This window comes from Ogataea angusta, assembly GCF_019207475.1.
Source record: "Ogataea angusta isolate 61-244 chromosome Unknown 61-244_NODE_5_length_850226_cov_91.758892, whole genome shotgun sequence".
Classification (NCBI taxonomy): domain Eukaryota; kingdom Fungi; phylum Ascomycota; class Pichiomycetes; order Pichiales; family Pichiaceae; genus Ogataea; species Ogataea angusta.
In genome coordinates, this window is record NW_025065219.1 from 378,977 (window position 1) to 404,781 (window position 25,805).

Consider the following 25,805-nt stretch of genomic DNA (forward strand, 5'->3'; position numbering starts at 1 on the left):
GATTTCGCGATATGCATATATATATTGTGTATCAACAGTCCAGATTGTGTTTGTGCGAAGGATCGTTGATCGTGTTGCCCTTCGCGTCAATCGTACAGTACTTGATTTCTGAAAACCACTCATCCTCGAAAATATCCTTCATAGTTGCACGCCGCTCAGGGTCCACCGTCAAAATCCTGGAGAGTAGAGGCCGTGCAGCATGTGGCAGCAGCCTCATCAGCCTGTACGGTCCATGTATTTGACGGTGAGACCGCGAGATTCCCGCGTGGCGGCGTTCAGGCTTCTCCTGCTTGTCACTCTTTTCGTTCTCTGACTCTTGTTGCTGTGGTTCACCAATCTTTGGAGGATCCACCGCCACCAGCGACGGATCAGGCAGTTTGCTGAAGTCAAAGTTCTCCGGCATCTTTGAGGGCTGTTCTTCGGCAGTTTCTTGGACCTCCTTCTTCTGCTCTTCAGCCTTCTCTATTATGTTCTCAAGAGGCTTTTCTTTACTCTCTCCTGGATCCTTGTTCTCCACACCCAGACGTTCAGTCTGCTCGCAAAGCTGCTTGACTTCCGGCTCTTCTTGTGGCTTGCTCTCAGCGGAATGCTCCAGATTCTTCTCGTTCTCCTTCTGCTCCAAAAGCTTCCTCTTTCTCTCCAATAGAAGCTGCTTGTGGTGTTTCGCGCTCTCTACGTAGTCATGGGGAACGTCATCCTCCTGGCAGTAGAGATTGAAGCTTGGATCCTCTGGCTTGGGGGCCTTCCAAGGGAATCTTCTCAGGGTCATGCAGCAATAGATTATGCCAATAGACCAGATATCCACCAATTGAGGATCGTAGCTTTCTGTATGAGTTAACACTTCTGGTGCCAGGTATGGGTCAGAACCGACAATTCCGTGAGCGTAAACTATCTCATCTTCAAAAGGGTATTTGAAAACAACGGCAGAGCCAAAGTCAATGAGCTTCAGTATACCCTCTGTCGTCACCACGCAGTTATCCAGCTTGAGATCTCGATGGGCCAGACCTACAGAATGCAAGTATTGGACGCCCATGGTGATCTGTTTCAAGAAACAGTTGATTTCCGAACGCGTCAGTTTGCCTGCCATAACGACGCCAAAGAAATCAATTGGAGCATACTCCATCACCTCGAAGTACTGATTATGTTCACTAATGATGTCGATCGTCTGAATGATATTCGGATGATGGAGCGTGCTTCCAATGCAGAACTCAGCAGTGCACTTCCTTGCGTACTCCTTGATGCTCTCGTTAGGTCTTCGAGGCACAAACTCTTTCACGGCAAACGTCACTCCGTCGCTCTCACGAACAAGTAATCTAACGGACCCACCTGCTCCTGAGCCTAGCACCTTTCCCAACTTTCCGTACTTCTTCGTGAGCGAACCCTCCAGATCTGCCCAAAAACGAGGGTCCGGCTTCACAATCATGTTATTATTGGCATCATGGGTAAATGTAGGCGAAGCAAGGTCCGAGTGGGATATGTTCGGAGAAACGTTAGCGGATGAGGTTTCCTGAGTCCGATGGCCGGACAGCGACAAGCTTGAACCGCCAAAGTCGTGTCTCTTCGATGGACGGAAGAACCGCTTCAGTTGCACCATGGACGTGTTCCTTTGCGGGACTCTGCGCTCGAGATCGTGGGGTGTCTGGTGGTACTGCGCGTAAACGTGATGATTATTGTGTTCATCCGAGTGGAACGAGTCATGCGATTCGTTAGATGAAGCCTTGCCCATACTGATACCAAAGAACGACCGTCGCGAGCTATTTGAATGAGTCATCAACGAGCTGCCGAGTGCCAAAGAATGAGTACTGGAATCTTTCGGGTGATGCTCGTCATGGTGCTTGTGGCCCAAGTTGGTCAGAGATCCAAATCGACTAGGCATTTTTTATATATTGGGGGTCATACGAGCCTCAAGCCTCCACTCTCCTTCGTAAGAATATGATCGTGTAAAGCGCCCGTTTACCTATTGTCACACAAATTGGATAGTCACAATTGCTAGCTTTCTGTGCACTTTCACTGTATCACCAATATTGCAAGAATGCGCCTCAGTCAAATGATCACAGACTCCTAACGATAACGAATTCCTACAATTCGTTGCTGATCTTTGTATTCATTCCATTTTTTCCCGTAAATGGCATCCTTACACCATGGAATTTTTACAGAGTTTATTTCTTGGACAGTTTCTTTGTACAGGCAGATTAGATCAGAAAAGCCCCACAACGCCTACGTTGTAGCCGTGCTTACCGAATCGCTCCAGGTGGACACGCAGTCTTTCGCGCAATGAGGCCTCGTCTAGTAGTTCATATAGTGTTTTCTCACAGTCTTCCAATAGAGACAGAACTTGCTCCCAGTCCACCAGACCGCGGTCTAGACAGGTGAAAAATACTTCCAGCCTGTCGAGCTTGTCAACTCCCCCGTCGCGCAGGAGTAAATGTGTGTCCACTACTAGCTCCTTGTATTTTTCCAGCAACTGTGCCCTTCGACGGTCAATGCTAGAAAATGGAGTCCCAACCTTGATTAAATCACAGACTGAGCGAAGCTCTTCTTCTGTCATTGTGAATGGATTTTGCACAGCAATCTCGTCGAATGTGCGCTCTTTGCGCAACTCTTTGAGCTTTCTTTGTGCCTTGATGCTTTTACCGTAATACGATTTCATGAAAGCTGGAAACACGCATGTGAACGGCATCAAACTGGGAAAGATGTAGTACAATGGCAGTGAAAACTCCTCCAACAGAGCGAACAAAAGCCCAAAGAGCGGTAGCCTCAAAAGGTCGCCTCTTGTTCGCAACATCGTCTGGAACTGGGCACGGGATATCTTGATCTGCTCACGGCTCAGATCAAGCGAGCCTGAGTTTTCAAGACATGAGACAGCAGTGGCTAGTTCATCCACCACTTGTGGAAGAGTGGAATTTCTCACGTACAGTTTTTGGTCTTTGGCATCCCCGGTTCCAAGATCGTTGGCAGCCAACCCATTGACGACCAAGAACAGGTTTCGGCTGTAAACCTCGGACCTCAGATCTTTGTAGTTCGTCCAGACACTTCCCATCCCTTCTTTGAAGAACTTGAGGTAATTTTTGGCCAGACGGAACAAGACAACGGCTTTCAAACGGACCCCATTGTACGGTTTCTCGAGCGAAACCTGGTCGGTGATGCGTTTTTTCGTTTGAATTAGATGTATGGGCGGCAAACTAGATACTATCCCCCGCCTTTGAACGAAAGCGGGCACACCGTGACTGATCCTTTTCATGGCTCTAATTGAATATATAGTAAATTTTTTATTTTTGTTGCACCTAAAGAAAATGTACTAGTGATTCGTTTACACTCAGACAAACAAAGCAGGCTTATCTGCTGGATCCCGTCCGTACCAGATATACCAGTCTTTGTATTTAACGCTCATCTGGTTGTCCGAAACACTCCCCTTGGCTTGGATAGCGTGTTTGGCAGCAATGGCTGCTTGCACGTCGAAGTACTGGACAGCAAAACAGAGTTTCCGAGAAACAACAGGCAAAATCTCCACTATCGGGCCAAACTGTGAGAAGTCTGCACGTATAGCGTTGAGATCAAAATCTTGAGAATAGTTGAGAATAGGATCGGGATAGCTGGGTCTTTTCTTTTCGGAGGTGATATGGCTGTTGAGTTTGCTTTTGGCGAGGACTGGTTTTTTCAACACCAACACTCGCCGTGCACTTTCAGGCCCGCCCATCATTTCGAGAGACTGCAGACTGTCTTTCTCGTGGTAGCACAAGTAATCTTCGGTGTTCACGATGCCGCTACGCGGGATCCAGGATGGATGCAAATGGTAGCCGTTGACGACAAACATCCCAGTGGAGGCGAAACTCATGAACTTTAGTGCGTCCTCTTCTTTCTGGAAATACAAATGGAGTAAAGTCTCATCCCAGTTGATTTGTTTGCCCAAGTCGTACTGCTTTTCCTTCAAACTCGACTTGTCAAGAAGCTGCACTTTCTCCAGAGGACCTCCATAAATTTGGCTCATTATACTGGTCAAACTAGTGTTGCGATGTATGTTGGAGAGCATCACGACCCGCGATTCCTTCATTATAGCGTCCAAAATGCCGTCCTTTGCGACTTGTCTGTCCAGATGGAAGGTGGTGTTGACTATATTCTCGTTCATTTTAAGTGCATTGTTGTCAGCTCCAACGCTCCCCGTCTTCCTCCCCATACCGAGCTGCTTGGATCCAGAACCCCTGCTGTCTCCGGCTTCCTCGGGCTCAGAGTCTCTGGTGATAGTCGAGTTCCTCGATGCCTTCCGGGTCTCTTGTCGAATTTTGAGGTTGGTCTCCATGAGCCGTGCAAGCAAGGTGTCCTCCTTCTCGCAAGAGTCGGTTTGCTGGCGCGACGCTTGGCTTTGTCTTGAGACGTTACAGCGAGCTTCACCTGCCAGCTTTCTGTTGGCCTTCGACGACGAAAGCGAATAGTTCTTGGCGGTCTCGTAGTATCTGAGCGATTCCCGGTCCTCGTCTAAAGCACATTGCACTAGCTCGTCCAGATCGGTGCCTTTGCTGGCCGTGACATTCTTGCTTTCGTTGTGCAGTAGACTCTTGGCCAGGCGTCTGAAGCCCATTTTCTCCTCTTTGTTGTTCTCGGCTGATCCAAGAAGTGAAGAGAGAGAGGGAAGCCTGGACCTCGACACTCTCAGACTGCTAGCGGTGTTCTCGTTGGTCAGGGAGTGGACAGCCTCGGCGTCTTCGCCAAGGGGGATTTGGCGTAACATGATGATTGACTAGAAGTAGCAATGTAAGAGCAATATCAGGGTCTGCGCACGTGGAAGTACAGCGGTTCGTGTGTTATAGCGCAAGGGATAAAAAAACTACTTTTTTAGGGATCTCGGGGCCCTCATTTTTTTTAGAGCGACAATTGGGCGCAATATAAATTACCTCATTGCTGTCCATCAAGAATCTCTCTGAGCGCCATAGTGGCGTACGCAGACACCCCCAGCTGCATCCGCACAACGAGAGCCACTTTGGAACCCTCTGGCCTCGAAATCAGCCGCGGCTCCTCCTTTCCTTGCTGACGTAAGCGCAGGAGCTCGAGATCTGTGCGGACCAGGGAATCTGTGTTGGCAGTGTACTTGCAAAAGTTGTATTCGAGGCCGTCCACGCGGCCAAAAACGTGGCGGTAGGATCCTGCAAGCGAGAATTCGCGCACGCGACGCGACATTTTGAACGGATCGAGCCCGTCTTTGGCCATCACGTCCACATATGTCTGGCGCAGGGTCTCGTTTTCCGGGTAGAGAACGTCAAAGCCGGGCGTTGGCAGCACTATGTCATGGATGGTGTATTTTTTGTTGTCAACGTCTTCCTGGGTGACAGGCTTTGCGCGAATAAAGGTCTCTTTTTTGACGTCTTCCTCAAAATCGTCGTCCTGCTCCACTGTCTGTGAATTGTCAATCACGAGATCACCCGCAACAACTTTCATTCCAAATAGTCTCACTCTTGCAGAGGCGACCGTGTTCCAGACATACGATTGGTACGCATGACCGTACATTATTCTCAAGTTCCGTGGAATGCCCATAATAGCCTTAAAATAAGAGTTTTCAGAGTACTCTCCGTTCTCGCCCTTTTGGTCGTGCTCAAGACGGCTCAAGATGGAAAACTCAGCACTACAGCGACGAGGCATCTTTTTGAGAGCCTGCGATGCGTCCCTGGTCTCTTTCCAGATTCTTCGAGCCTCCACGGAATCTGGTAGCACGACCTCCTGCTCGCTCAAAATTAACTCGCCTGCTTTTTTCCACTCACTTTGAAGAAGGCATTTACCAACCTCGTGAGTTGAGACCGAAAAGGTGCCAAATCTTTGCATTCCAAAGTAGTTGATAAAGCCGTATTTGTCAACGGACTCGAATATAGGAGCGAGTTTCTGTTCCAGTGTTGAAATGTCCAGTGTTTCTCCATTCAAGGTGACATCCTTGATGGTGATAATAAATTCGTTCCCTCGAAGATCACCCAATCTGAGCGGCTCGTCGGCATAGCTGAAACCTCCTATCTGGAAGCCACGTAGAGCTCTATTAAGGTTGTTGATTCTTTCCACTGAAATGCGTTCTAGAGATATTTTTTGCACCGTCACTCCACGCCTATCTTTAGTTCCCGCATATTTCACGTTTTTCACAGGAATATTGAGGAACTTAGCAAGAAGTCCAGCGACCTCCATGGTCTCCTTATTTTCCTTGTATAGAATGGCGTGCAAGTAGCGCTTGCGATCGCCCAAGTTGTGATTAATCACCGTTCGCCGCTTGCTATTTTTTGAGCTCAGCGAAATCTCAAACTGATTAGTAGCCATAGTCAGACTCTCAAGACGGTTTTTGAACAGTTCACGCACAAGCTTGTGCAGCCTGGTTCTATCATCCTTATTCTCAAATACTTTTTCAGTGACGAGTTTCTCACCAGAGACTGGGATCTGCAAAAGCTTCTCTACGTCTGATTCTCCTAGAATGGCAATCAACTCAGTTCTCTTGTCTTCGGGGATCTCAAATGCGCCTCTAGCTGATTTTTCTGGGTCCGTATCTTTCTCGATCTCCTCTTCAGGGAACCCTAAATCCTCCAGATGGATAACTTTTCCATCCAGCCCTATCTCATTGACAAGGAAATCGGTGTATCTCTGCTTCAAAAGCCCAGCGACTCTATCACTCCCCTTGTATATGTACTCAGTAATGCCCACGTGCTGCTCGGTGATGCCCGAGTCAGCTTTTTGGCGCTCTATATCGTCGAGCTTCCGCTTCATGTGAAAATTATTTTATTTTTTTTCTTGATTTATTATTTTGATCATTTTCCATAAACGAGACGCGTCTGCTAAAGTCTCCACTTGTTTTTCATGAACGGGGAGGCTTCTCAAAAAGATCAAGGCCAGACAACCCAACCCACTCAGCCCACGCAACCGAGCGCCTGGGATGCGCCTGGCAATGACGTGCTTGCACAGGAGCTGATCAGCACCGGGGTGGTTTGCAGGCTGATTTGCACCACTAGCACTGATATATGTCGCGGAAAAGGCTACATTGATGTGATATTGAAAACAGATACCTTGGAGGATAAGCAGGAATGGATATTTGGACGCAGAGCAGAAAGTTGTGACTATCCGCTGAAAACCAAGAGCAACAGGATCAGCAACAAGCATTTTAAGCTCTGGATGAGTACCAAAAATTCCAACGGAGGAGCAAATGGCACCTTAATGATCCAGGACACGGCTACTAATGGAACCTGGGTCAACGGGACCAAACTTATCAAGGGAACGAACTACATCTTAACGCAGGGCGACGAGATCAGTATAGGTATAGGAGTTGCTGCAGACGTGATACGGTTTGTGGTGCACTTTCCGAAAAATGGTGCGCGCGACGAAACGCCAGAGCGAAACAGCAATAGCTCGAATGCAGGGATACATATGGATTTTATTGTGCGAGACGAGATCGTTGGCTCTGGCGCTTTTGCTACAGTCAAGAAAGCCATTGAGCGAGCCACAGGCGAAACGTATGCCGTGAAAATCATTAGCAAGAAGAAGGCATTAACAGGAGGTCTGGATGGAGTGACCCGCGAATTGGAGATTCTCAAGAAGCTGGACCACCCGGGGATCGTTAGATTAAAAGCTTCATACGAGGACGTGGAAAATTACTACCTGGTGATGGAATTTGTTCCTGGTGGAGATCTGATGGATTTCGTGGCATCTTACGGATCGGTCGGAGAAGCTGCAGGCCGCGAAATAGCGAAGCAGATTTTACAGGCCATTGATTATGTGCATTCGAGAGGTATATCACATCGAGATCTCAAGCCAGATAATATTTTAATAGCACAGGATGATCCTGTGACTGTTAAAATTACAGATTTTGGACTGGCAAAACGCCAGGGCATTGCCAGCATCATGAAGACATTTTGCGGAACTTTGGCCTATCTTGCGCCTGAGGTTATTTCTGGTAAATACGGGGCCAAGATGGCTACATCCAAAAAACGATACATGGGCAAAGGGCGCGTTTTTGAAGATTCCTACTCAAACAAGGTGGACATCTGGTCGATCGGGTGTCTTGTCTTTGTGATCCTCACTGCGCATTTGCCTTTCAGCGGGTCTACGCAGGAGACGCTATTCAAAAACATCACGAATGGAAATTACCACGAGTCTTTGTTGAAGGAGAACGGGATATCGCTTGAAGGGCGTGATTTTGTGAATCGACTTCTGGAGACCGACGTGTCGCTGCGTCTGGACGCTCGCCAGGCACTGCAGCATCCGTGGATCAACGAAATGAGCACCATTGACTCGCAAGTGAGTCTTTCGCAGAGTCAGTCTCACCAACAGCGTCTTTCGCAATCTCTGAGTATGAAAGCAGAACCACCCGTTTTCAAAGTTCCACAGGTACCAAAGCCAAGTCAGCGAGCGCACACCGCTGGCGTGGGCGAGACAGATGAGACAATACAGGAGATTGAGTTCATCGATTCTCAGCCTCTATCTCCACGAGAGCAAAACAGAGAGGACGAAAATGTCCCCCCAGGAACCTTCCTAACTCTGAAGCTTATACCGTCGGAACTGGCGAATAAGTACGAGCCCGTGGTCCATATCAAGCAAGGACAACCATTCTTCTCCATCGGGAGACTAGACACATTGGACTATACCATCTCCGATGAAAGAATATCCAAAACCCATGCTGTGATCCTTAAAAAACGTCATCCAATCGCAACAGCCTCCTCTATCTACGAATCGCCAGCTATGGGATTGGAGGATATCTGGATACTGGATCTGAGCACTAATGGATGCTATGTCAATGATCAAAAACTTAAAAAAGGTAACAAGACTAAGCTTTTCAACGGTGATGTGCTGAGCCTGTTCATTGACAAACAACGGGGAGAGAAATTGGCTTACAAGGTGGTAATAAATGATACAACTGGACTGTTCAAGGGAGCCACGAGGGAGGAGAGAAACGTGAGCATAGAGCCGCAAGATGAGGCAGACCAGAAGCTTCCGCTGCTAAAGAAAAGACAATCCAATAATATCGATAAGAAGAGGAAGCACGCAGAGCAGCATGGAATCAATAAAAGGAAAAGAGCAGATTTGAGTAACTACTGAAAAATATCAATAAAATCAAATCTTTTCATGTTTTATAGCAGTAATAGAGACACAAAGAAAATCATTGTCAAGCAACCGTACCCGAGAAGAATTCATGCTAGCAAGTTGAAACTAAAATGCAACTGCCTTGCAGTTACACAGCCTTAGCCAATCCGACAGCGTCTCTGCCAAGGTCGTAGACAGAGTAATATCTTCTGAGGAAAGCGTCACCAATGATAGCCATTGGGCCAATTGGGGCTGGAAGGTCCATTGGAGTGAATGCAGAAATACAAGAACCAGACACTTCCAAAGTGTAATCGTAAGGCGAAATGGTGAAGTTGTAACCATCGAAGTTGAACGTGAGGTCAGGCAGTGAGTCTCTCTTGTCGCAGTCGATCTGGTACTGTCCAGACCACGACTTCTCGGCACCAATTTGAGAGTTCAGAATCTCGGCCAGTTGAGATGGAAGAGCAATCAGAGAAGTTCCTGTGTCAATGGCTGCTCCAGTGTTCTCCAATGGGGCGTATTCGTCACCAAGAGCAATACCACTAAATTTCACCTCCCAGTAAGCCTTTCTTCTGACTGGCAACCAGGTAATATCGCCTGTGTACTTAGAAACATCGTATCCACCGAAAGTGGCCTCTCCTCCATCCTGTTCGGACTTCGAAGTGTCACCAAGGTAAAATCCAAATTGTGGGGTGTCCAGCAATCCCAAGTTAATTGCATTGTAAATTGGAGGAACGATTCTGTTGACCGAAATGGTATCGTAAGCCAGACCCAAGATACCGTCAAACTTTCCGAAAGCGAAAGCCAAGCCAGGCTCGCTAGTAGCCTCGGCGAAATCCTGTTTAGGGATGACAAGGTCACCAATGGTCAGTGTGTCCTGAGAAACGTAACCCTCGAGGGAACCCGAGCCATATTGAATGGAAAACGAAGAACCGTTCTTCTGGTAAGTGGACGACTCATCGTGGTCGTATTTAGTATGCAAATAGCAGGCCAAGGAGGTGCAATCGCTGCTAGGAACCCACAAGTTAGAGGAACCGGTGTCAAGGATAACCTTGAACGATTGGCCAGGAGTACCCAATTGGATCTCCGTGAAATATTGGGCATTGAGGTAGTTGGTCAAAGGAGTGTTGTGGCCCGAGCTTGCACTCTCGTCAGAACGCTTGTTGATCGAGATGATTTCCTGGCTGTTCTGCTGGGCGGCGATAAACTTGTTATAAGTTGTAACATACTTTTGCTTCAAAGAGTCAACATAATCGCCGATAGTAACGTCCTGATAAGTAGCCTGTGCAGGGGCTTTTTTGATGGGAGCTTTGTGGACCTTGGCATCGGCCATGGAGACCAATCCAAGCACAAGAGCAAGCGAGTAAAGGGCTGGGAAAGAGAGTTTCATCTTTGGAATTCGCTTTGTTTATAATAGATGCTCAGCGATGCTAATGATTTGGACAAGGTTTTGCGACAACTGGATTGATGACTCTCTATTCAGAATAGGTTTGTAAATTATGGAACCTATTTAATGAACCCCAAATTTTACTCTCTTTGCCACCCTCATATTTTAGGTAGTGCATGACACACAAACACATCAGTTTTGGGCATTTACGCTGTCCCAACTAGTATTGGTGCGGCTTCCAAAATAGGCAAGTGAACAGATTAAGATATCGATCCGTAGTTTGACAGCTTCAAAACCTCATCGAACTGTTTCTTGCCCTTGTAAAGTTGTGCGTTCGCCATATAATCGTCCAGGAGAAAGTCTATAGGCGACAGTGGCGTGTTCTCGCTCAGTTTCCGAACGTGATGCGGGGACATCGGAATCTTTATGTATGCTGTCCCTGTAGCAGGCGACTTTGACTTTTTCAGTTTGATGTAGTTCTCCACAGAAGTGCTTTCTCTTCTAGCAGCGGGTGCTTCTATTTCGGGCACATTCACGGTATCTCTCTTGTAATCCCATCGGTACCATTGTAGGAGCAACGTACAGTCCAGAGCCACGGTGCCCATGGCCCCCAAAAGGTAGCTGAGCTCGGCCCGCCAGAACTCGCGTGACGTATCTCCGCCACTGAGCGAGCTTTTGCACGTTGCCAGAGACATCGAGTAGCACAAGTTACCCAGAAGCGCGCATATCACAAACTTGGGAGAAATACCACGCGTCGACTTGAGCTTGTTATTGGTCAATATTTGCGGAAATCTGGAACTGATGTATAAGAAAGTGCAGCACCAGGCCAGGATAGTTCCCACTTGGTGCACGGAGAGCGTGGATAATGCGTGTAAAACTTTTAGTAATGCAGAGTTGTTGGTCTTATCCGGTGAGGACGTTGGCGTGCTGATCGGGGCAGCTTCGGCCCTGCTGAACCCCATGATGAAGCTCGAGCTTATCAGCTTTGTGATGCTGTTGGTTATGTTGAGTTTGTTTGGTTGATGCTGACTCTCTATTGGAATAGGGGAAGATATGTGTTCTGCAGGAACGTAGGCGCGATCGCTGGAGTCTGCGTCGATCTCGCGCACGGGATGGCCGTTCAATGCCGTTCGGAGCGCTGTTCGAGGAGTCTTGATTTCGCCGAGCCTCTTGGCACGTCTTTGATGGTAAAAGCGGGATTGAGGATTGTGATACAGTTGACTGTAGTAGTAAAACTGCCCAGCCAGAACTATGTCGATGATGAGATAATACGAGCTGAGCAGGATCTGGAATAGCAAAGCATCCGTCATCAAACAGCTCACAAAGTTCAGCAGGTCTCCAGCAAACCAGCAGCATAGAAACCCGAGTGAAAGCCCGTCAACTGACTTCTCTGAGTAGTTTTTGATAACCTGAGGGATCTGAGCAAACAGCCAGGCAGTGATAGATAGATACCCAGCATAGGCAGAGATGGGCTTGAAGAAATGGATCACCTGTTTCCGCGACACGTCCAGAGGACATTCTCCCGTCATGATATACACCAGTCGGACAATCAGATCGAGCTGCTGACAGAACCCGTCTGGCGGAACACCAGACGGTAACTCGGATAAGACCAGTGGCCTTGTTGGGGTATGATCTATTCGGGACATGGACATCCCTCTTCTTTATAAATTGAAAAAATGGTGAATCATTCCAGGGTTGCCCTCTGTTTCACTATTTTTCGTTGATTTTTTGTGCACTAAAATTAGTTTCGCTGATAGTCATAAAAATTAGATCCCCAAAAACAAAGCAACCCTTTGATCCTGCCGTTTACCTTGGCCTTTGTGATCCGAACTTTCACGGCGGAGCCAAACACTTCCATGGACATTCGGTGTAGCTGGTTCAGGTCAGAGTTTCGCGGCAGAAATAGCACTATTTTGTCCGAGATCTGTAGACAGCTTCTCAGAAGGTCGTCCAGCGGTAACGGTTCGAGCGCGCGCAAATCGAAAGTTTCCTGGTTGAGGTATTTCGGGCCGCCCCACGGCGGAGATGCAAATATAATGTCCACTTTGAGATTCTTAATTACGTTCTGCGTCTGAGCGTATGCAGCAGGATCCTCAGGACTGTCGTTAGGAAGGGCATATTTCCAATCGCAATTGATCAGCTGCAAGCGTTTTCCCGCTTGTTCAAGCTGGTTTTGGTCGAAATAGACGTGCACATTATTGGCTGTACATGCGAGATTCACCTCGTTGTAGTCGACACAAACACACTTTTGAAATATTCTGATGAATTGGATGGAGTTTCCGCCGCCGCCGCAAAACAGGTCAAGCACCGTCTCGGTATCTGGATGGCAATGTCTGATAAATTTTGCGGTGTACACGGCAAGATCCTGCGGAGTCACGCTGAACCACAGTTCTCTGGTCAGTTTGATGCCATCGTCAAACTTGCTAAATAGTGTGTAGCGCCATTTCCAGTACTTCACGAGGTCCTTGGGGATCTTTTCCCGTCGGTCGAGAATCTCCGTCTCCATAACGAGTATTTGAAAAAAAAAATTCCTAAAAAATTACTACAATCCAGAATCACCTGCAATGAGCTCTGGATACGTCCGAGGGCCGCAGTGTGGGGTGGATAATTGCACCTCGAACCTGTGGAAACGAATCGACGGGCGAAACGTCTGCTTTTACGGGCACGTGAACGAGAACGACATTGAAATAGATGATGAAGAAGATCAACTGGACAAACAAACAATGGGTACCTATTCGCGGCGTCTGCGAAATGTCGCTGGCCTCACAAACACAGCAGCCAAAGACCTCCGGAGCCAGCAGTTTTTGCAAGAGCAGCAGCGAGACTATGCACACGGTATGGAGTTACGCAAGCTTCTAGTGCAATGTTTACAGATCATCCTGATGAGACAAACTGAGACGCTCGAGGACAAGCTCAAGCTTCCTCAGGGGTACCAGTCGGTGGTAAAGCGGTACTGGGCTATGTACCTTCTTCACAAGCATACCAAAAAAGACTCAAATGCCGTTTTGAGCCAAATGGCTGATTTCTCAAGTGTGCCCACGGTCTCTGACCTGCTGGTGTTTTGCTACCTTGGGCTCGTTCGAATGAAACTCCCCGTGTATTTCAGCGACCTTTGGGGTCTCGCCTGCAGCGGAGAGCTGCCTTATTTACGAGCGGAAAATGTGGTTCCTTTGGATCTGCGACTGCGAGTTCCAGTGCATGCCTTGAGGGTCTTCCACGGCGCTGCGGGAGATAAAGTTGACCATATTGCGAAATTGAGACACACGGTGCATAATCTTGGGATACGTTGCGAGGTTGCGCCCCCTATCAATTGGTATCCGTTGCTGACTAAGACCGTTTTGCAGCTACGGCTGCCCTTGGAGACAATTGAGGAGGTGTCGAAGTTGATCGATCTGGCCAAAATTGACATGGGCATCGACGTGCGCAGTGCACACCACCCGGAGCTGAAACTTTGGGCGCTATTGATAGTGACGGCGTGCGGACATTTCAAGGCGAATGCAACAAAATACAAAATCTGGAAACTGCTGCACGAGTCCAGGAGTGCAACCAAACACAATAAGATTGTGATGCAGAATCAGATAGTCAACAGGTCTGGCTTTCTAGATCTTGTCAGCTGGACTGACAAGCAAACTACAGAATACCTCGACTTCTTCGAGACCAGCATCCTACCAATCATCTCGAAGGAAAACGTGGTGGACGACACCAACAGGAAATATCACACGCAGAAGATGATGACTAGCAGGCTCTTCAACATATTCGACCTGCCTGCCCGGTCTGAAACGGGAGGGGACCCTGTGACGCAATTAGTGACAGATTACCGAGCGTACGCAGAATCTTCAGGCGACCACGACTATAACGAGGCGGAGCTGTTATCCGTATTGAAAGCAGAAATGTGCGCGCATTATGGGCTGCGGTCGCCCATTATTGATAGGCTGGTCGGTTGGGCCCTGAAGATGTTGGGCACCGTATCAGCTTATCAATAACGCAAGTTCCGTTTTGGGAAATACGTTGCCGTTTGTTTTGTAAAAACAACTGCAAACCGATCATAACCGTGCATAACGTACGGCACTACATACTTAAATTTCCACGGTAGCTGCATATGGAACAACATTTTTAGGCTGCCACGCCAAGACCCCATTATGTCACCGTTCACATTTGCTGGAATCACGTAAAAAGATTTTCATCCCCGCTGAGAAAATATAGTCACCTAAAACTTAAACAAATTTAGTATGGGTAAGGAATACGCGACTGGATCTGGGGCACAGTCCCTCATCTCGGTCCACACCCGGGACTATGCTCTCGAGATGCAAAAGTCGCCTTTTGGCGCCGGCACAGAGCCACTGGCTCTCGAGGATGGCCATCAACTTAAGAAAGATCTCAAATCTCGTCATATTACTATGATTGCCATCGGAGGTGCCTTAGGTACAGGTTTGCTGATTGGTACCTCGTCCTCGCTGGCAAATGCCGGTCCTGGTAGTGTTTTGGTCTCCTACTCGTTGGTGGGCTTGGTTGTTTATTTCGTCATGTGCGCACTTGGAGAAATGGCCAGTTTCATTCCTCTTCCGGAAGGCTTTGCTGGTTACGCCAAGAGATACTGCGACGAGTCACTTGGTTTTGCCGTTGGAATCTCTTACTTGTGCAAGTACCTCATTGTTTCGCCTAATCAAATGGTGGCAGGCTCACTGGTCATGCAGTACTGGGTGTCTGCCGAACGCGTCAATCCTGGTGTCTGGGTGGCCATTCTCTTAGTGGTGGTGGTCTCCATCAACTACTTTGGCGTGAAGTTCTTCGGTGAGTTCGAATTCTGGCTCTCGTCGCTCAAAGTCCTCACTGTGCTTGGTCTCATTTTGTTGCTGCTTTGCATCATGTTGGGAGGCTCCCCAACTCACGATAGAATTGGCTTTAGATACTGGCACAACCCCGGCTCTTTTGCACCATACAGTGGCATCGAAAACCAAGGAACAGCAAAGTTCGTCGCATTTTGGTCTGTCCTGGTGACTGCTGTCTTTGCCTACCTCGGTACAGAGCTGGTCGGTATCACGTTCGGTGAGGCCAGAAACCCAAGATATACCATCAAGAAGGCTATCAGACTCACGTTCTACCGTATCATCGTCTTTTACGTTCTGTCTGTGTTTTTGCTTGGTTGCTGCGTCGCCTACAACGATCCACAGCTGATGACGGCCAAGAGCGCCTCAACCTCGGCAAGTGCTTCGCCTTTCGTGGTTGCTATTAGAAATGCTGATATCAGCGGGTTGCCTCATCTAATCAACGCTTGTGTTCTTCTTTTCATTTTCTCGGCCACAAACTCGGACCTCTATATTGCAACCAGAAACGTTTACGCGCTCTCCGCCAACGGGATGTTCCCAGAGATCTTCTCCAGAACAAACAAGCGCGGTGTCCCTGTCTACGCTCTGATCTTTGCCAGTTTGTTCTGTCTGCTGGCCTTTATGGTGTGTTCGTCGTCTTCCTCGAAGATCTTCAACTATTTCGTCAACGTGGTGTCTATCTTCGGCTTGATCACCTGGATCTCCATCCTGGTCACCTACATCTACTTCTGCAGAGCAGTCAAGGCGCAGGGTTACGACAGAAAAAAGTTTATTTATTATGCTCCGTTGCAACCATACGGCACATGGTTCTCTCTGTTCTTCTGCTGCTTGATTTCGATCACCAAATCCTTCACGGTCTTTATTGGCGAGTTTGACTACAAGACTTTCATCACCTCGTACATTGGTATTCCAGTCTTCTTGATTGCTCTCTTTGGTTACAAGATCATCAAAAAGACAAAGACGGTCAAGCCTGAAGAGGCAGACCTTGTCACATACAAGGATGTCATTGACCTAGAAACAGAAGAGTTCGAGAGACTTGAGGAAGAACGCAAGGCAGCCAGGGGCGGCAAGAAGGACCTGGGCTGGTTCTACGATCACACAGTTGGTTATGTCTTCTGATTACTCGCTTATGTAATTATTACCCCAGGGTCACAAATTCGGAATCCGTAGTGAAAAAAAAAAAGTAGTCATCCAGTATATCGTCAAGTATGCAATCATTCAGACAGTCGGTCGGCGCGATCCGCTGTTTCTCCAGCACGGCCAGGGCTCTCGACAAGATCAAGGTCAAGGCTCCAATTGTGGAGCTGGACGGTGATGAAATGACCAGAATCATCTGGGACATCATCAAGAAAAAACTGATTTTGCCGTACCTGGACGTCGACCTCAAGTACTACGACTTGGGAATTTTGTCCAGAGACAAGACCAACGACCAGATCACTATCGACGCTGCCAACGCCATCAAGCAGTACGGAGTTGGTGTTAAGTGCGCCACCATTACTCCTGACGAGGCCCGTGTCAAGGAATTTGGACTGAAGAAGATGTGGGTCTCGCCAAACGGAACTATCAGAAACATTTTGGGAGGAACCGTTTTCAGAGAGCCGATCGTGATTGGCGGGGAAAACGGAGGCATTGAAATTCCGCGCCTGGTCCCTGGCTGGCAACAGCCAATCATTATTGGCAGACACGCTCACGGCGACCAGTACAAGGCGACAGACCTCGTTATTCCAGGAGCTGGCTCTTTGGAGCTCGTGTACACGCCTAAGGACGGTGGAGAGGTCCAGAAATTCAAGGTGTTTGACTACAAGAGCTCAGGCGTCGGTCTTGCAATGTACAATACGGACGCAAGCATCCAAGGATTTGCTCATTCCTCTTTCAAGATGGCATTGAATAGAGGCCTCCCTCTGTACATGTCTACGAAGAACACTATTTTGAAGAAATATGACGGCAGATTCAAAGATATCTTCCAGGAGACTTATGAGACCACGTATAAAAAAGACTTTGAATCAAAGGGTATTTGGTATGAGCACAGACTTATCGATGACATGGTTGCCCAGATGATCAAATCCAAAGGCGGGTTTGTTCTGGCTTTGAAGAACTATGATGGTGACGTCCAATCGGACATTGTCGCACAAGGATTCGGCTCTCTCGGTCTAATGACATCCGTCTTGATGACTCCAGACGGAAAAGCCTTCGAGTCTGAAGCTGCTCACGGTACTGTTACCAGACACTTCAGACAGCATCAACAAGGTAAGGAGACCTCCACCAACTCCATTGCTTCCATTTTCGCTTGGACAAGAGGTATCGCCCAGAGAGGTAGACTGGACGGTACACCTGAAGTTGTTAATTTTGCAGAGACTTTAGAAAAGGCTGTGATTGACACTGTTTCTCAAGACCAAATCATGACCAAGGATTTGGCCCTGTTGATCAACAAGAAAGACTTTGTTTCCACCACTGGATTCTTGGACGCTGTTGAGTCGAGACTCAAAAAAGCTCTTCCTTAAATACTCCGTATATCTCCACACATTTTTATAGGCAGTTGAATTGCTAATAAATGTGACTTACTTCTCAGATTTATCGTCCTTTTCGTCATCTTCGAGATATCGCCAAAGGTACCTGAGTCCGTAGAATGTTCCGAGGCTGACAGCACCGACTTTCAAGAGAGGCACCGCAAGAACCTTGTAGAAATAGCTGTGTGGATTGAGATTGGGCTGATTTCCTTGGTTACGCCTGGGCAAACTGCTGCCGAACCATCTCAGCATCATATGGGAAAACAATATTTAAAAAAAATGACTTTTTTTTCATCTTCTATTTTCGCCATTTTCTGAACTGCTCCCAGAATCCAGAGCCATCATACTTTCATCCAGATCGTGCTCAGTAGTAGGAGATGATTCCCTCATTTTCTTGAATTCAGGAGAGTTGAGGAGTGGAATTGTTGTCAGACCAAACTGAAACTTTCCGTCAGATCCAAGACCCGGTCCCATACTGGACTGCACAGGCGAAAGGCCCCCTGATCTTTGGTTATCTGAGGGATGGAGTGGTTTGGATGTCAATTTGATGTCTGTGGCGGGTATATCTTGTAGCTTCTTTGAATTAGCTGGCTCGTTGAGTTTCTGTGTTTCTCTCAGTGGAGAGGATACATACTTTCTGGGAACTGTTCCTTCGCTCATACTCACATCTGAATCTTCAGTATTTGGAACTTCCCAGCGTACTTTTTTCGCTTGTTTCACCGTGGTATCAGAAAACGATCTGTTTTGAAGCGACTTGGCGTTGGTGTCGAGTCTATTCAGTTTCGCGAAACCTTTGGTCAACGGTGACGATGATAAGCGTTTTGCTTGTTTCACGGGGGTTGTGACAAGTTCCAATGGTTCCGGCTTTCTTTGCTTCTCGAGAATTGTAGAGGCAGCTGTAGTGTCTAAGTTAACGTAGCCCCCGTCTTCTAGGAGACGGGAAAGAGACACTTTGGTTTCCATTACCATTTCCCGCAATGAGGTTGAAACATTTATCAATGCGTCTTCATTATCCGATGATATATCCAAGAGGATTGCTGTTGCTCTCTGTAGTGTCTCAAAGACAAAATTGAAAGAGTTGAAATTTTTGATGGATCGGTCAAACACTATCGAAGAGTCGAAAAGTATAGCCTTTTCGACGGAGTCTTTGAGATGCAGCACGTGTGCCTCAAAGAGTTTTGTGTCTTCCTCAGACCATGTATCTAGTTCTGTGAGAGAACGAAGAAGAGAGGCAGAAGAGTCCTTGATGATAAAATCAAGCTCATTTGGCTTGCTATATTGAGCCTCGAGCTCTTTCACTCTTTGTTCCAACTTTTCTGACAGATCTTCACAGAAATACATCAACTCGCTAAATCCTGGAACGAACATGTCAATATCAGTTAGATCTTCCTTGGGACCGAATCGATTTTCGAAGGAAACCAGCAATTGCTGGATCTGGTGTCTTTGTAGAAGTAGAAACTTGCGCTCTGCCAGTATGTATGCTTTCTGAAGCCTTGCCTGCTGGTTTTTTTGTAAGGATCGCTGAAGTTCGCTCACTGCTTCTCGCAGTTTTTGCAGACACCTTTGTCTGTTTTTGGTGTACTTGTCAATGCCCACTTTTATCATCTTGTCCTCCCTGTTGCGCAGCTCCTCTATTTCACGTTTTTGTTCAGTGATCATCTTGAGATACGATCCCACATGGCGACTGAGATTATGCTGATTGCGTGAGAGCTTTGTACGGATCTCTTTAGCGCGATCGGCGTACTTTAATGTGTTGAGGGTTTCGTCATAGTGACGTGATGATGGAGATACGCATACAATCATGAAAGTTTTGCAATTCCCGCCGAGAGAAAATTTGAGTAGCCTGGTCAATTTGGAATCTCTGTAAGGGACATGGTTGTGTTTGCGAGGATCGCACAATGCATTAATACAATTACCCAGAGCAAGAAGCGACTTGTTGATATTAGCTCCCTCGTGAAGCCTTGCCCCTTTATTTCTAGTGGCCGATGCGCGCTCACTTCCTGCCAGGTCGATAAATGATAGGGTTGCGTATGTGTGCTCCTCGTTGAGATCCGCTGTTCGGGGCTTCCGTAGCACATTAATCTGAAGTATAGCATGCGATCGCGAGGATGTAGAGTTTGCTTCTGTTGGAGAAACTGTGCGGTTTTTGTTCCCAATGATGATCAGATCCATGACCTCATCCACAGAGTTCGGAGTATGTGTAGATAAATTAGCTACCGTAATGCGCTTATTTTCGTCCTCTCGCAATATTAATGACCTGGGATCTGTGCAGGGATTAAGCAAGTCCCTGATTGCTTCATTGTAAATTTCGAGGTAGCTCAGCGTGATCTCTGCTCTTTGTGTGTCTTCCATCTCGTTTATTCTGTTGAATAGATCTTGCATGGCCAAAAATATGATACCTGGGTTTTCTGGCGTTCCTGATATCGTGAATGTTTTACCACATCCAGTGGCTCCATATGCAAAAATTGTGGCATTGAATCCGTCAAGGACAGAGTCGAGCAAAGGTCTTGTGGAAAACTCGTACACTTCCGTTTGTGTTGTATCCTCATCAAATAGCTTGTCAAACACAAAGCGATGCTCTCTAATTCTTGAGCTATGCTTGCCAATGCTGCTTGTATGCCTCTTATCCCCATTGTTGAATGCATTTGAGAACACGTTCTGCTCCATTTGTACCAGAGGATTTGTATCGCTTGGGTCGAATATTAGCATTCGATCGTCCACAGCGTTCAGAATTTTGCGAATTCCATTGTGGAGTAGCAGCCTGTTGCTCGTATTGTGAGGCACACCATACCCGTGAAGCGTGTTTTCAGGGTTGTCAGGCTCTGATTTTAGTAATTTAGACGATTCCACAGAGGTAAACGGACGTATCCTCACAGCAACGGTGATCGACGACTCCCTGGACATAAGTAAAAACAACCGTCGGTCGACTGGCTGTGAAATCTATCTTGGTGGTTCCACAGAAAGGTACGCTGGCGCTGGTGTCGCGGTAAGATTATCTATCAATAAACCCTTTTGATCCAATATTTATGTAAACAAAAAAAATACAATGCAGTCGACGCGTCGTTGCGACGACTTAATTTTATTGAAGTGGAGCATATAAAATCTGTGTGACATACTTTCTCTTGTACCTCACTATACTTGCCACTGCTAATGTGTTGTGCTTGATGGATGTTGTGGCCAGATGGTTCAACACCACATGGTTAGGAATGCTCAAAGCACCGGAGGTATTGTCTTTATCCGTGTGATTGTAGCTGTTTAGGATGACACTTTCTAGATGTGGTGGCAGCTGAGGAGGAATGAGCCATTGCTGGTTCTGGTTACCTTGTCGTTGATTATTATCCAGTGTGACGTAATACTCCTCCATCACCTTCGGGTCCGTGAAGATCGGAGGAATTGAGTCAATGTACTCTGCCGGAGCGCTATCAGGAAGCTCTTCGTCGTCGTGGTATCTGCTGTAACCGTCTCCCATGTCGTCGTCATCTTTTGTGAGTCCCAGCTTCGAGTCCAGTGTCCTCAAGTATGATTTTGAACGGCTTCCCTGTGCGATGGCATTCAAGCTAGTATAGTCGTCGTGTTCTGACGGAATCACCTCTAAGTAATTAACAAAGTGTCCGGAGGTGTCTGTTGCTGTGGGTATGAAGTTAGAGAATCGCACTTCGTTGTCCACCACGAACTTGAATCTGTGTGTTCCCGGAGGCAATGCAATTTGTACACTGAAACTACCATCTTTCTTAGAAGGACCGTTCAGAGCAATCATCTTTCTCCATCCGGTGAACGTTCCCATAACAAACACCTTGGAACCTCCTTCCGTCCATTTGAACACCGTAGGCACCAATATCGGTTGGGGTGTCTGCTGTTGAGATTGGGATTGTCCCCCTTGGGGGTGCTCGCCTATCGGAGAATGCCCTATGTCGTTTTCGCTGTCAATTACCATATCGTCATCCTTGTGTGCAGTGCTTCCTGTCTTGTGTTTGTCGTAGTCCATGTCATCCGTGAGTATGAGTGTGGACTTGCGTCTCGTGGGTGTATTCACTGAGCTATCTGTAGAATTTGTGGTTGACTTCGACTGTTCACCTTCTTCCGTGGTTCCCGTCTGTCTCTGAAGGTCAATCATGGAGACGTCTTTGAGATTCGAGGCCAGCTCATCGTAAACAGATGAGGAGTTTATCGACGAGTTATTCGAGTTGTTGGACATGTTAGACATCGCAGATGCGTGGTCCACTGGCGGAGTGCTCGTCGCTTGATATATGGCGGTTTACAAAGGCTGCTGGTGGACAAAACTCTCTCCAACAGTGAAACTCAATTTAAACGAAAAGTAAACTCTCGTTTGTTTTTTTGCTGTCACGACGTTGGGTGCCAGTAATAGATACGGGTAAATTTCAAAGGGAAATAAATATTTTTAATTATATTCTAGCTGCTGAAAGCAACCATGGCCGATTTACCCTTTGGATCTGAAACCATAGACGACAAGATCGAGTCGGCGAAAGAGTCAATTCTGGCTGACCTGGCCACCAGAACTACCAACAAGAGCCTTTTGTCTCCTAAAGTGCTTATTATTTGCGGATCAGGCTTGGGAGGCATATCTGAGATCCTGAAAGGAGAAACGGTCTCCATCCCATTTCAGACAATACCAAACTTCAAGATATCCACCGTGGAAGGTCATGTGGGTAAGCTGCTGTTTGGAGAAATTGGCACCAACAAGGTCCCTGTTATGTGTATGGTGGGGAGATTGCATTTTTATGAAGGCTACTCGTTTGAGGAGGCAACGTTCCCCGTGAGGGTGGCAGCAGGCATGGGTGTGACTACGTTGGTGGTCACTAATGCCGCCGGAGGCATCAATCCCAACTATAAACCAGGCGATTTGATGGTTATTAGTGATCACTTGAACATCCCCGGTATGGCTGGCTTCCATCCTCTCAGGGGTCCCAATTTAGATAAGCTTGGACCTCGGTTTTTGCCCCTCTCTGATGCTTATGATTTTGATCTCAGGATGGAGTTCATAAAACAAGCGAAACAGGTTCTCAAACTAAAAAGGACCATACACGAGGGAACTTACTGTTACGTGGCTGGACCAACATACGAAACTAGGGCTGAGGTGAGGCTGATTAGAAACTGGGGTGGCGACTCAGTTGGGATGAGCACTGTTCCAGAGGTGATTATTGCAAGGCATTGTGGAGTGAAGGTTTTGGGTTTGAGCCTGATCACAAACGCCGGTCTGGGAGAGCCACCCGTTAGCGCATTGGAGTCTTTGCAGAATGGATTGAAGAAAGAGGATGTTTTGGATCAAACGGAAGGAATGGCTAGTCATGAAGAGGTTTTGGAAAGTGCCAACAATGCCTCTAAGGATGTCAACATACTGGTTGAAGCATTTATAAATACTCTCAACTGAAGTCGTCAATGCATTATAGTATACAAGATAATCGATGCTCAATGTGCATTCTTCCCAATGGCCATGGCGGCAGCCGCTGCTGCGCTCGACTTATCTGATAAGTCCATTTGTCTGATGCCGCTGCTAACAGAGCTGACTGTCCCATTTTGCGAGGAGCTTCTTCTCACTAATTTAGATGCAGACCCTGGCCTGCTTGCTCTCTTGGGAGCAGTGTTTGTCTTAACTTTTGTTGCAGAGTCAGGGCCTGTTTCCTTACTTTGCCGCAAAAGTTCACGGGCTTTCAAAAGCGAATCAATCCACGAAACCGATTCATTCACTTTGAAGCCCACTCTTACATTTGAGTTGATCCCCCCTCTAACCAATGTTTTTGAATCATAGGCACTCAGAAATATTAGCTTGTTCATATTCATCAACTCCAAGATAAGGTATCCTTCTTTCAATTCCTCGTCGAATTCGTAGTCGTACATCGACACGTTGCGGTTAGTTAGCTTAACCTCAACTATTTTCGAATAGAAATCCATTGCCTGCAATTGTGTGGATGACTGAGGATTCTGCAACTTAAAATCTGAATTGATTTCATAGATTAGCAAGCGAGCCATCGAGGTGATAATTAGAACGCAACTTTTGAGGTCCCGATTCAAGCTTTGGTAATTCTCTGTAATCACCTTGTTCAAAATATTGTCATCCAAAGTATAACCCTGGGGAACAAACTGATTCGGCTTATGCGTCAGCTCGGATTTGAGAATGTTGTCAAGCTTGAGAATGTATTCATTGGCCATTAGTTTACTCGTGATGCTCTTGGGGATCTGTTTGTCGAGTAAAATAGGATTGATCATTTGTTGTTGTTGCTGCTGTTGGTATTGAGAGCTCGAGACGCTCTGAGAAGCTTGCAGCGCCCTCTTATGTGACATCATGTTTCCTATTGCACCCGCTGCACTCACTGCTTGTGAGCTCGGTTGTGGGATCCCCAAAAGTTCGTTGATGGAAGGAGCGCGCATGATTGGTTTCCTATCCGATTGATCGCCTGTTTTGACAAGGACCGAACTTGAAGAACTTCTCGATAAAGACTCCGACGACACGCGCTTGACGAATGTTTGCAAGGGGGAGGAGTTTGAGGAATGCGTCTCTATGTTGGTTGACAGGGGAGGTGTTTTGATAGAAGATGTCTTTTCATGACTGTGTCTAGGATCAATTATACGCAAGGTGGTTCTTAGGGATGTTTCGGACGGTGAGGGGGGTTCAGAAGCTGGTGGGGTGATGGAGGAACTATCGCCGTTGACAAACTGTAAGCTGTTTCTTCTCTCAACAATGTCGTTCTTGTTTCGAAGCTCACTGGATATTGGCGATTTCGGGATGCTTGTGTTTGCTGCGACAGGGGCCATTTGATTGACTAGCAATCGATTTTTGACTTGTTGATCCTTTTCCGCAAGTCGGTGAGACAGTACTTTGTTCATCAACTGTGGATTATTTTGTGCGTTCATTATCTGTCGTTTGAGAGCATGTTGTGGTACGGAAGGTGTCTTGCCGATGATTTTACCATCTGGAGGACCGTAGAAGTTCAGGCTAGAATTTGATGAAGACGTATGTCTTAATTGAAGCAAATTTTGCAGACGCGGATTATATGCCTCCAATTTTGGAACCTTAGTTCTCCAGATGAAATCTTTGTTGTCCCAATCTATGTTTTGCAACCAGGGTTGCATTTTGAGATCTTCGATCTTGCACCTCTTTTCTGGCTCAACCACCAGTAGGCTTCTGATTACCTGCTCAATCTGCGGTGGGACAAAGTAGTTTTTGGGGAAGCTGTAATCTAGAGAAATGATTTTCTCGAACGTCAAATATTCTGTCTGACCTTTAAATGGAGGTCTTCCGACAATGAATTGATAGAGAATGCAACCCAAGGCCCACAGATCACATTCGAACCCGCAAATGTTGTACTTCAGTAGCTCAGGGGAAACGTACTCTGCCGTTCCAACAAACGATCCGTTGCTTGACTGGTTGCTAATTTCCCGCCCTATTTCATTCATGGGCTGCGTGCAGCCATTGGCCCTCTCCTCTTGCGACAAGATCTTAGCCGCCCCAAAGTCTGTAATCATCAATTTCCACTCGTGGTTAAGCAAAACATTTTCCGGTTTCAAGTCTCTATGGATAATTCCCTTCGAGTGTATGAACTCGACAGCATCAATCAGTTGCACAAAATAGTATTTGCTCAATGTTTCACTGAGAGATCCCATTTTGCGAATCAGTGACAGCAGCTCGCCATTTTTGGCAAAGTCTATCACAAAATAAAGCGACTTTTCGTCTTGGAAAGTATAATACAAGGTCACTATCCCGGGATGTTTGCCCAATATGTTGAGTGTGTCCTTCTCTATGTTGACGTACTTGCGTTTGTTCTCTCTATGTATGTGAGACTTCGAAAGAATCTTGATTGCATACGTCCGGTGGTTGTGTATAGAGACACCTCTGTACACCTTAGAGTAGGAACCTTCCCCAATACATTCACCGAACTGGAAATCTATCGCAGATCTCTTTCTAGCCATGGTGACTTTCTGGAGAAGCTGAGAGTTCAAGTTTCAGGGAAAAGATTGGATCTCGGAATTGTTGACGCTTCCAGTCCAGCTTCTATTCTTATACAGCCTTGTCTAAACAATAAGATGTGTTTT

At 47.0% G+C, this 25,805-nt stretch overlaps 16 protein-coding genes across 16 annotated transcripts; 5 read left to right on the plus strand and 11 right to left on the minus strand.

Moving 5' to 3' along the window:
- Positions 1–31: 31 nt before the first annotated feature.
- KL928_002751 (uncharacterized protein) lies at positions 32–1,876 on the minus strand (the record flags this gene model as incomplete). Its single annotated transcript, XM_043203262.1, has 1 exon — positions 32–1,876. The coding sequence occupies one exon, from the start codon at positions 1,874–1,876 to the stop codon at positions 32–34; it is 1,845 nt and encodes a 614-aa protein (XP_043059905.1).
- A 321-nt stretch (positions 1,877–2,197) lies between these two features.
- On the minus strand, positions 2,198–3,241 carry KL928_002752 (uncharacterized protein; the record flags this gene model as incomplete). The annotated part of the gene is made up of 1 exon (XM_043203263.1): positions 2,198–3,241. One exon carries the CDS (start codon positions 3,239–3,241, stop codon positions 2,198–2,200), a length of 1,044 nt encoding a protein of 347 aa, XP_043059906.1.
- A 75-nt stretch (positions 3,242–3,316) lies between these two features.
- KL928_002753 (uncharacterized protein) lies at positions 3,317–4,726 on the minus strand (the record flags this gene model as incomplete). Its single annotated transcript, XM_043203264.1, has 1 exon — positions 3,317–4,726. The coding sequence occupies one exon, from the start codon at positions 4,724–4,726 to the stop codon at positions 3,317–3,319; it is 1,410 nt and encodes a 469-aa protein (XP_043059907.1).
- Positions 4,727–4,890: 164 nt separating this feature from the next.
- KL928_002754 (uncharacterized protein) lies at positions 4,891–6,729 on the minus strand (the record flags this gene model as incomplete). Its single annotated transcript, XM_043203265.1, has 1 exon — positions 4,891–6,729. One exon carries the CDS (start codon positions 6,727–6,729, stop codon positions 4,891–4,893), a length of 1,839 nt encoding a protein of 612 aa, XP_043059908.1.
- A 90-nt stretch (positions 6,730–6,819) lies between these two features.
- KL928_002755 (uncharacterized protein) lies at positions 6,820–9,051 on the plus strand (the record flags this gene model as incomplete). The annotated part of the gene is made up of 1 exon (XM_043203266.1): positions 6,820–9,051. The coding sequence occupies one exon, from the start codon at positions 6,820–6,822 to the stop codon at positions 9,049–9,051; it is 2,232 nt and encodes a 743-aa protein (XP_043059909.1).
- A 133-nt stretch (positions 9,052–9,184) lies between these two features.
- Positions 9,185–10,426, minus strand: KL928_002756 (uncharacterized protein; the record flags this gene model as incomplete). The annotated part of the gene is made up of 1 exon (XM_043203267.1): positions 9,185–10,426. One exon carries the CDS (start codon positions 10,424–10,426, stop codon positions 9,185–9,187), a length of 1,242 nt encoding a protein of 413 aa, XP_043059910.1.
- A 257-nt stretch (positions 10,427–10,683) lies between these two features.
- Positions 10,684–12,075, minus strand: KL928_002757 (uncharacterized protein; the record flags this gene model as incomplete). Its single annotated transcript, XM_043203268.1, has 1 exon — positions 10,684–12,075. The coding sequence occupies one exon, from the start codon at positions 12,073–12,075 to the stop codon at positions 10,684–10,686; it is 1,392 nt and encodes a 463-aa protein (XP_043059911.1).
- Positions 12,076–12,164: 89 nt separating this feature from the next.
- Positions 12,165–12,929, minus strand: KL928_002758 (uncharacterized protein; the record flags this gene model as incomplete). Its single annotated transcript, XM_043203269.1, has 1 exon — positions 12,165–12,929. One exon carries the CDS (start codon positions 12,927–12,929, stop codon positions 12,165–12,167), a length of 765 nt encoding a protein of 254 aa, XP_043059912.1.
- A 58-nt stretch (positions 12,930–12,987) lies between these two features.
- KL928_002759 (uncharacterized protein) lies at positions 12,988–14,406 on the plus strand (the record flags this gene model as incomplete). Its single annotated transcript, XM_043203270.1, has 1 exon — positions 12,988–14,406. One exon carries the CDS (start codon positions 12,988–12,990, stop codon positions 14,404–14,406), a length of 1,419 nt encoding a protein of 472 aa, XP_043059913.1.
- A 246-nt stretch (positions 14,407–14,652) lies between these two features.
- On the plus strand, positions 14,653–16,368 carry KL928_002760 (uncharacterized protein; the record flags this gene model as incomplete). Its single annotated transcript, XM_043203272.1, has 1 exon — positions 14,653–16,368. The coding sequence occupies one exon, from the start codon at positions 14,653–14,655 to the stop codon at positions 16,366–16,368; it is 1,716 nt and encodes a 571-aa protein (XP_043059914.1).
- Positions 16,369–16,457: 89 nt separating this feature from the next.
- On the plus strand, positions 16,458–17,750 carry KL928_002761 (uncharacterized protein; the record flags this gene model as incomplete). Its single annotated transcript, XM_043203273.1, has 1 exon — positions 16,458–17,750. The coding sequence occupies one exon, from the start codon at positions 16,458–16,460 to the stop codon at positions 17,748–17,750; it is 1,293 nt and encodes a 430-aa protein (XP_043059915.1).
- A 57-nt stretch (positions 17,751–17,807) lies between these two features.
- KL928_002762 (uncharacterized protein) lies at positions 17,808–18,011 on the minus strand (the record flags this gene model as incomplete). The annotated part of the gene is made up of 1 exon (XM_043203274.1): positions 17,808–18,011. One exon carries the CDS (start codon positions 18,009–18,011, stop codon positions 17,808–17,810), a length of 204 nt encoding a protein of 67 aa, XP_043059916.1.
- Positions 18,012–18,047: 36 nt separating this feature from the next.
- On the minus strand, positions 18,048–20,660 carry KL928_002763 (uncharacterized protein; the record flags this gene model as incomplete). The annotated part of the gene is made up of 1 exon (XM_043203275.1): positions 18,048–20,660. One exon carries the CDS (start codon positions 20,658–20,660, stop codon positions 18,048–18,050), a length of 2,613 nt encoding a protein of 870 aa, XP_043059917.1.
- Positions 20,661–20,835: 175 nt separating this feature from the next.
- On the minus strand, positions 20,836–21,960 carry KL928_002764 (uncharacterized protein; the record flags this gene model as incomplete). Its single annotated transcript, XM_043203276.1, has 1 exon — positions 20,836–21,960. One exon carries the CDS (start codon positions 21,958–21,960, stop codon positions 20,836–20,838), a length of 1,125 nt encoding a protein of 374 aa, XP_043059918.1.
- A 225-nt stretch (positions 21,961–22,185) lies between these two features.
- KL928_002765 (uncharacterized protein) lies at positions 22,186–23,145 on the plus strand (the record flags this gene model as incomplete). Its single annotated transcript, XM_043203277.1, has 1 exon — positions 22,186–23,145. The coding sequence occupies one exon, from the start codon at positions 22,186–22,188 to the stop codon at positions 23,143–23,145; it is 960 nt and encodes a 319-aa protein (XP_043059919.1).
- Positions 23,146–23,183: 38 nt separating this feature from the next.
- Positions 23,184–25,682, minus strand: KL928_002766 (uncharacterized protein; the record flags this gene model as incomplete). The annotated part of the gene is made up of 1 exon (XM_043203278.1): positions 23,184–25,682. The coding sequence occupies one exon, from the start codon at positions 25,680–25,682 to the stop codon at positions 23,184–23,186; it is 2,499 nt and encodes an 832-aa protein (XP_043059920.1).
- Positions 25,683–25,805: the final 123 nt, after the last annotated feature.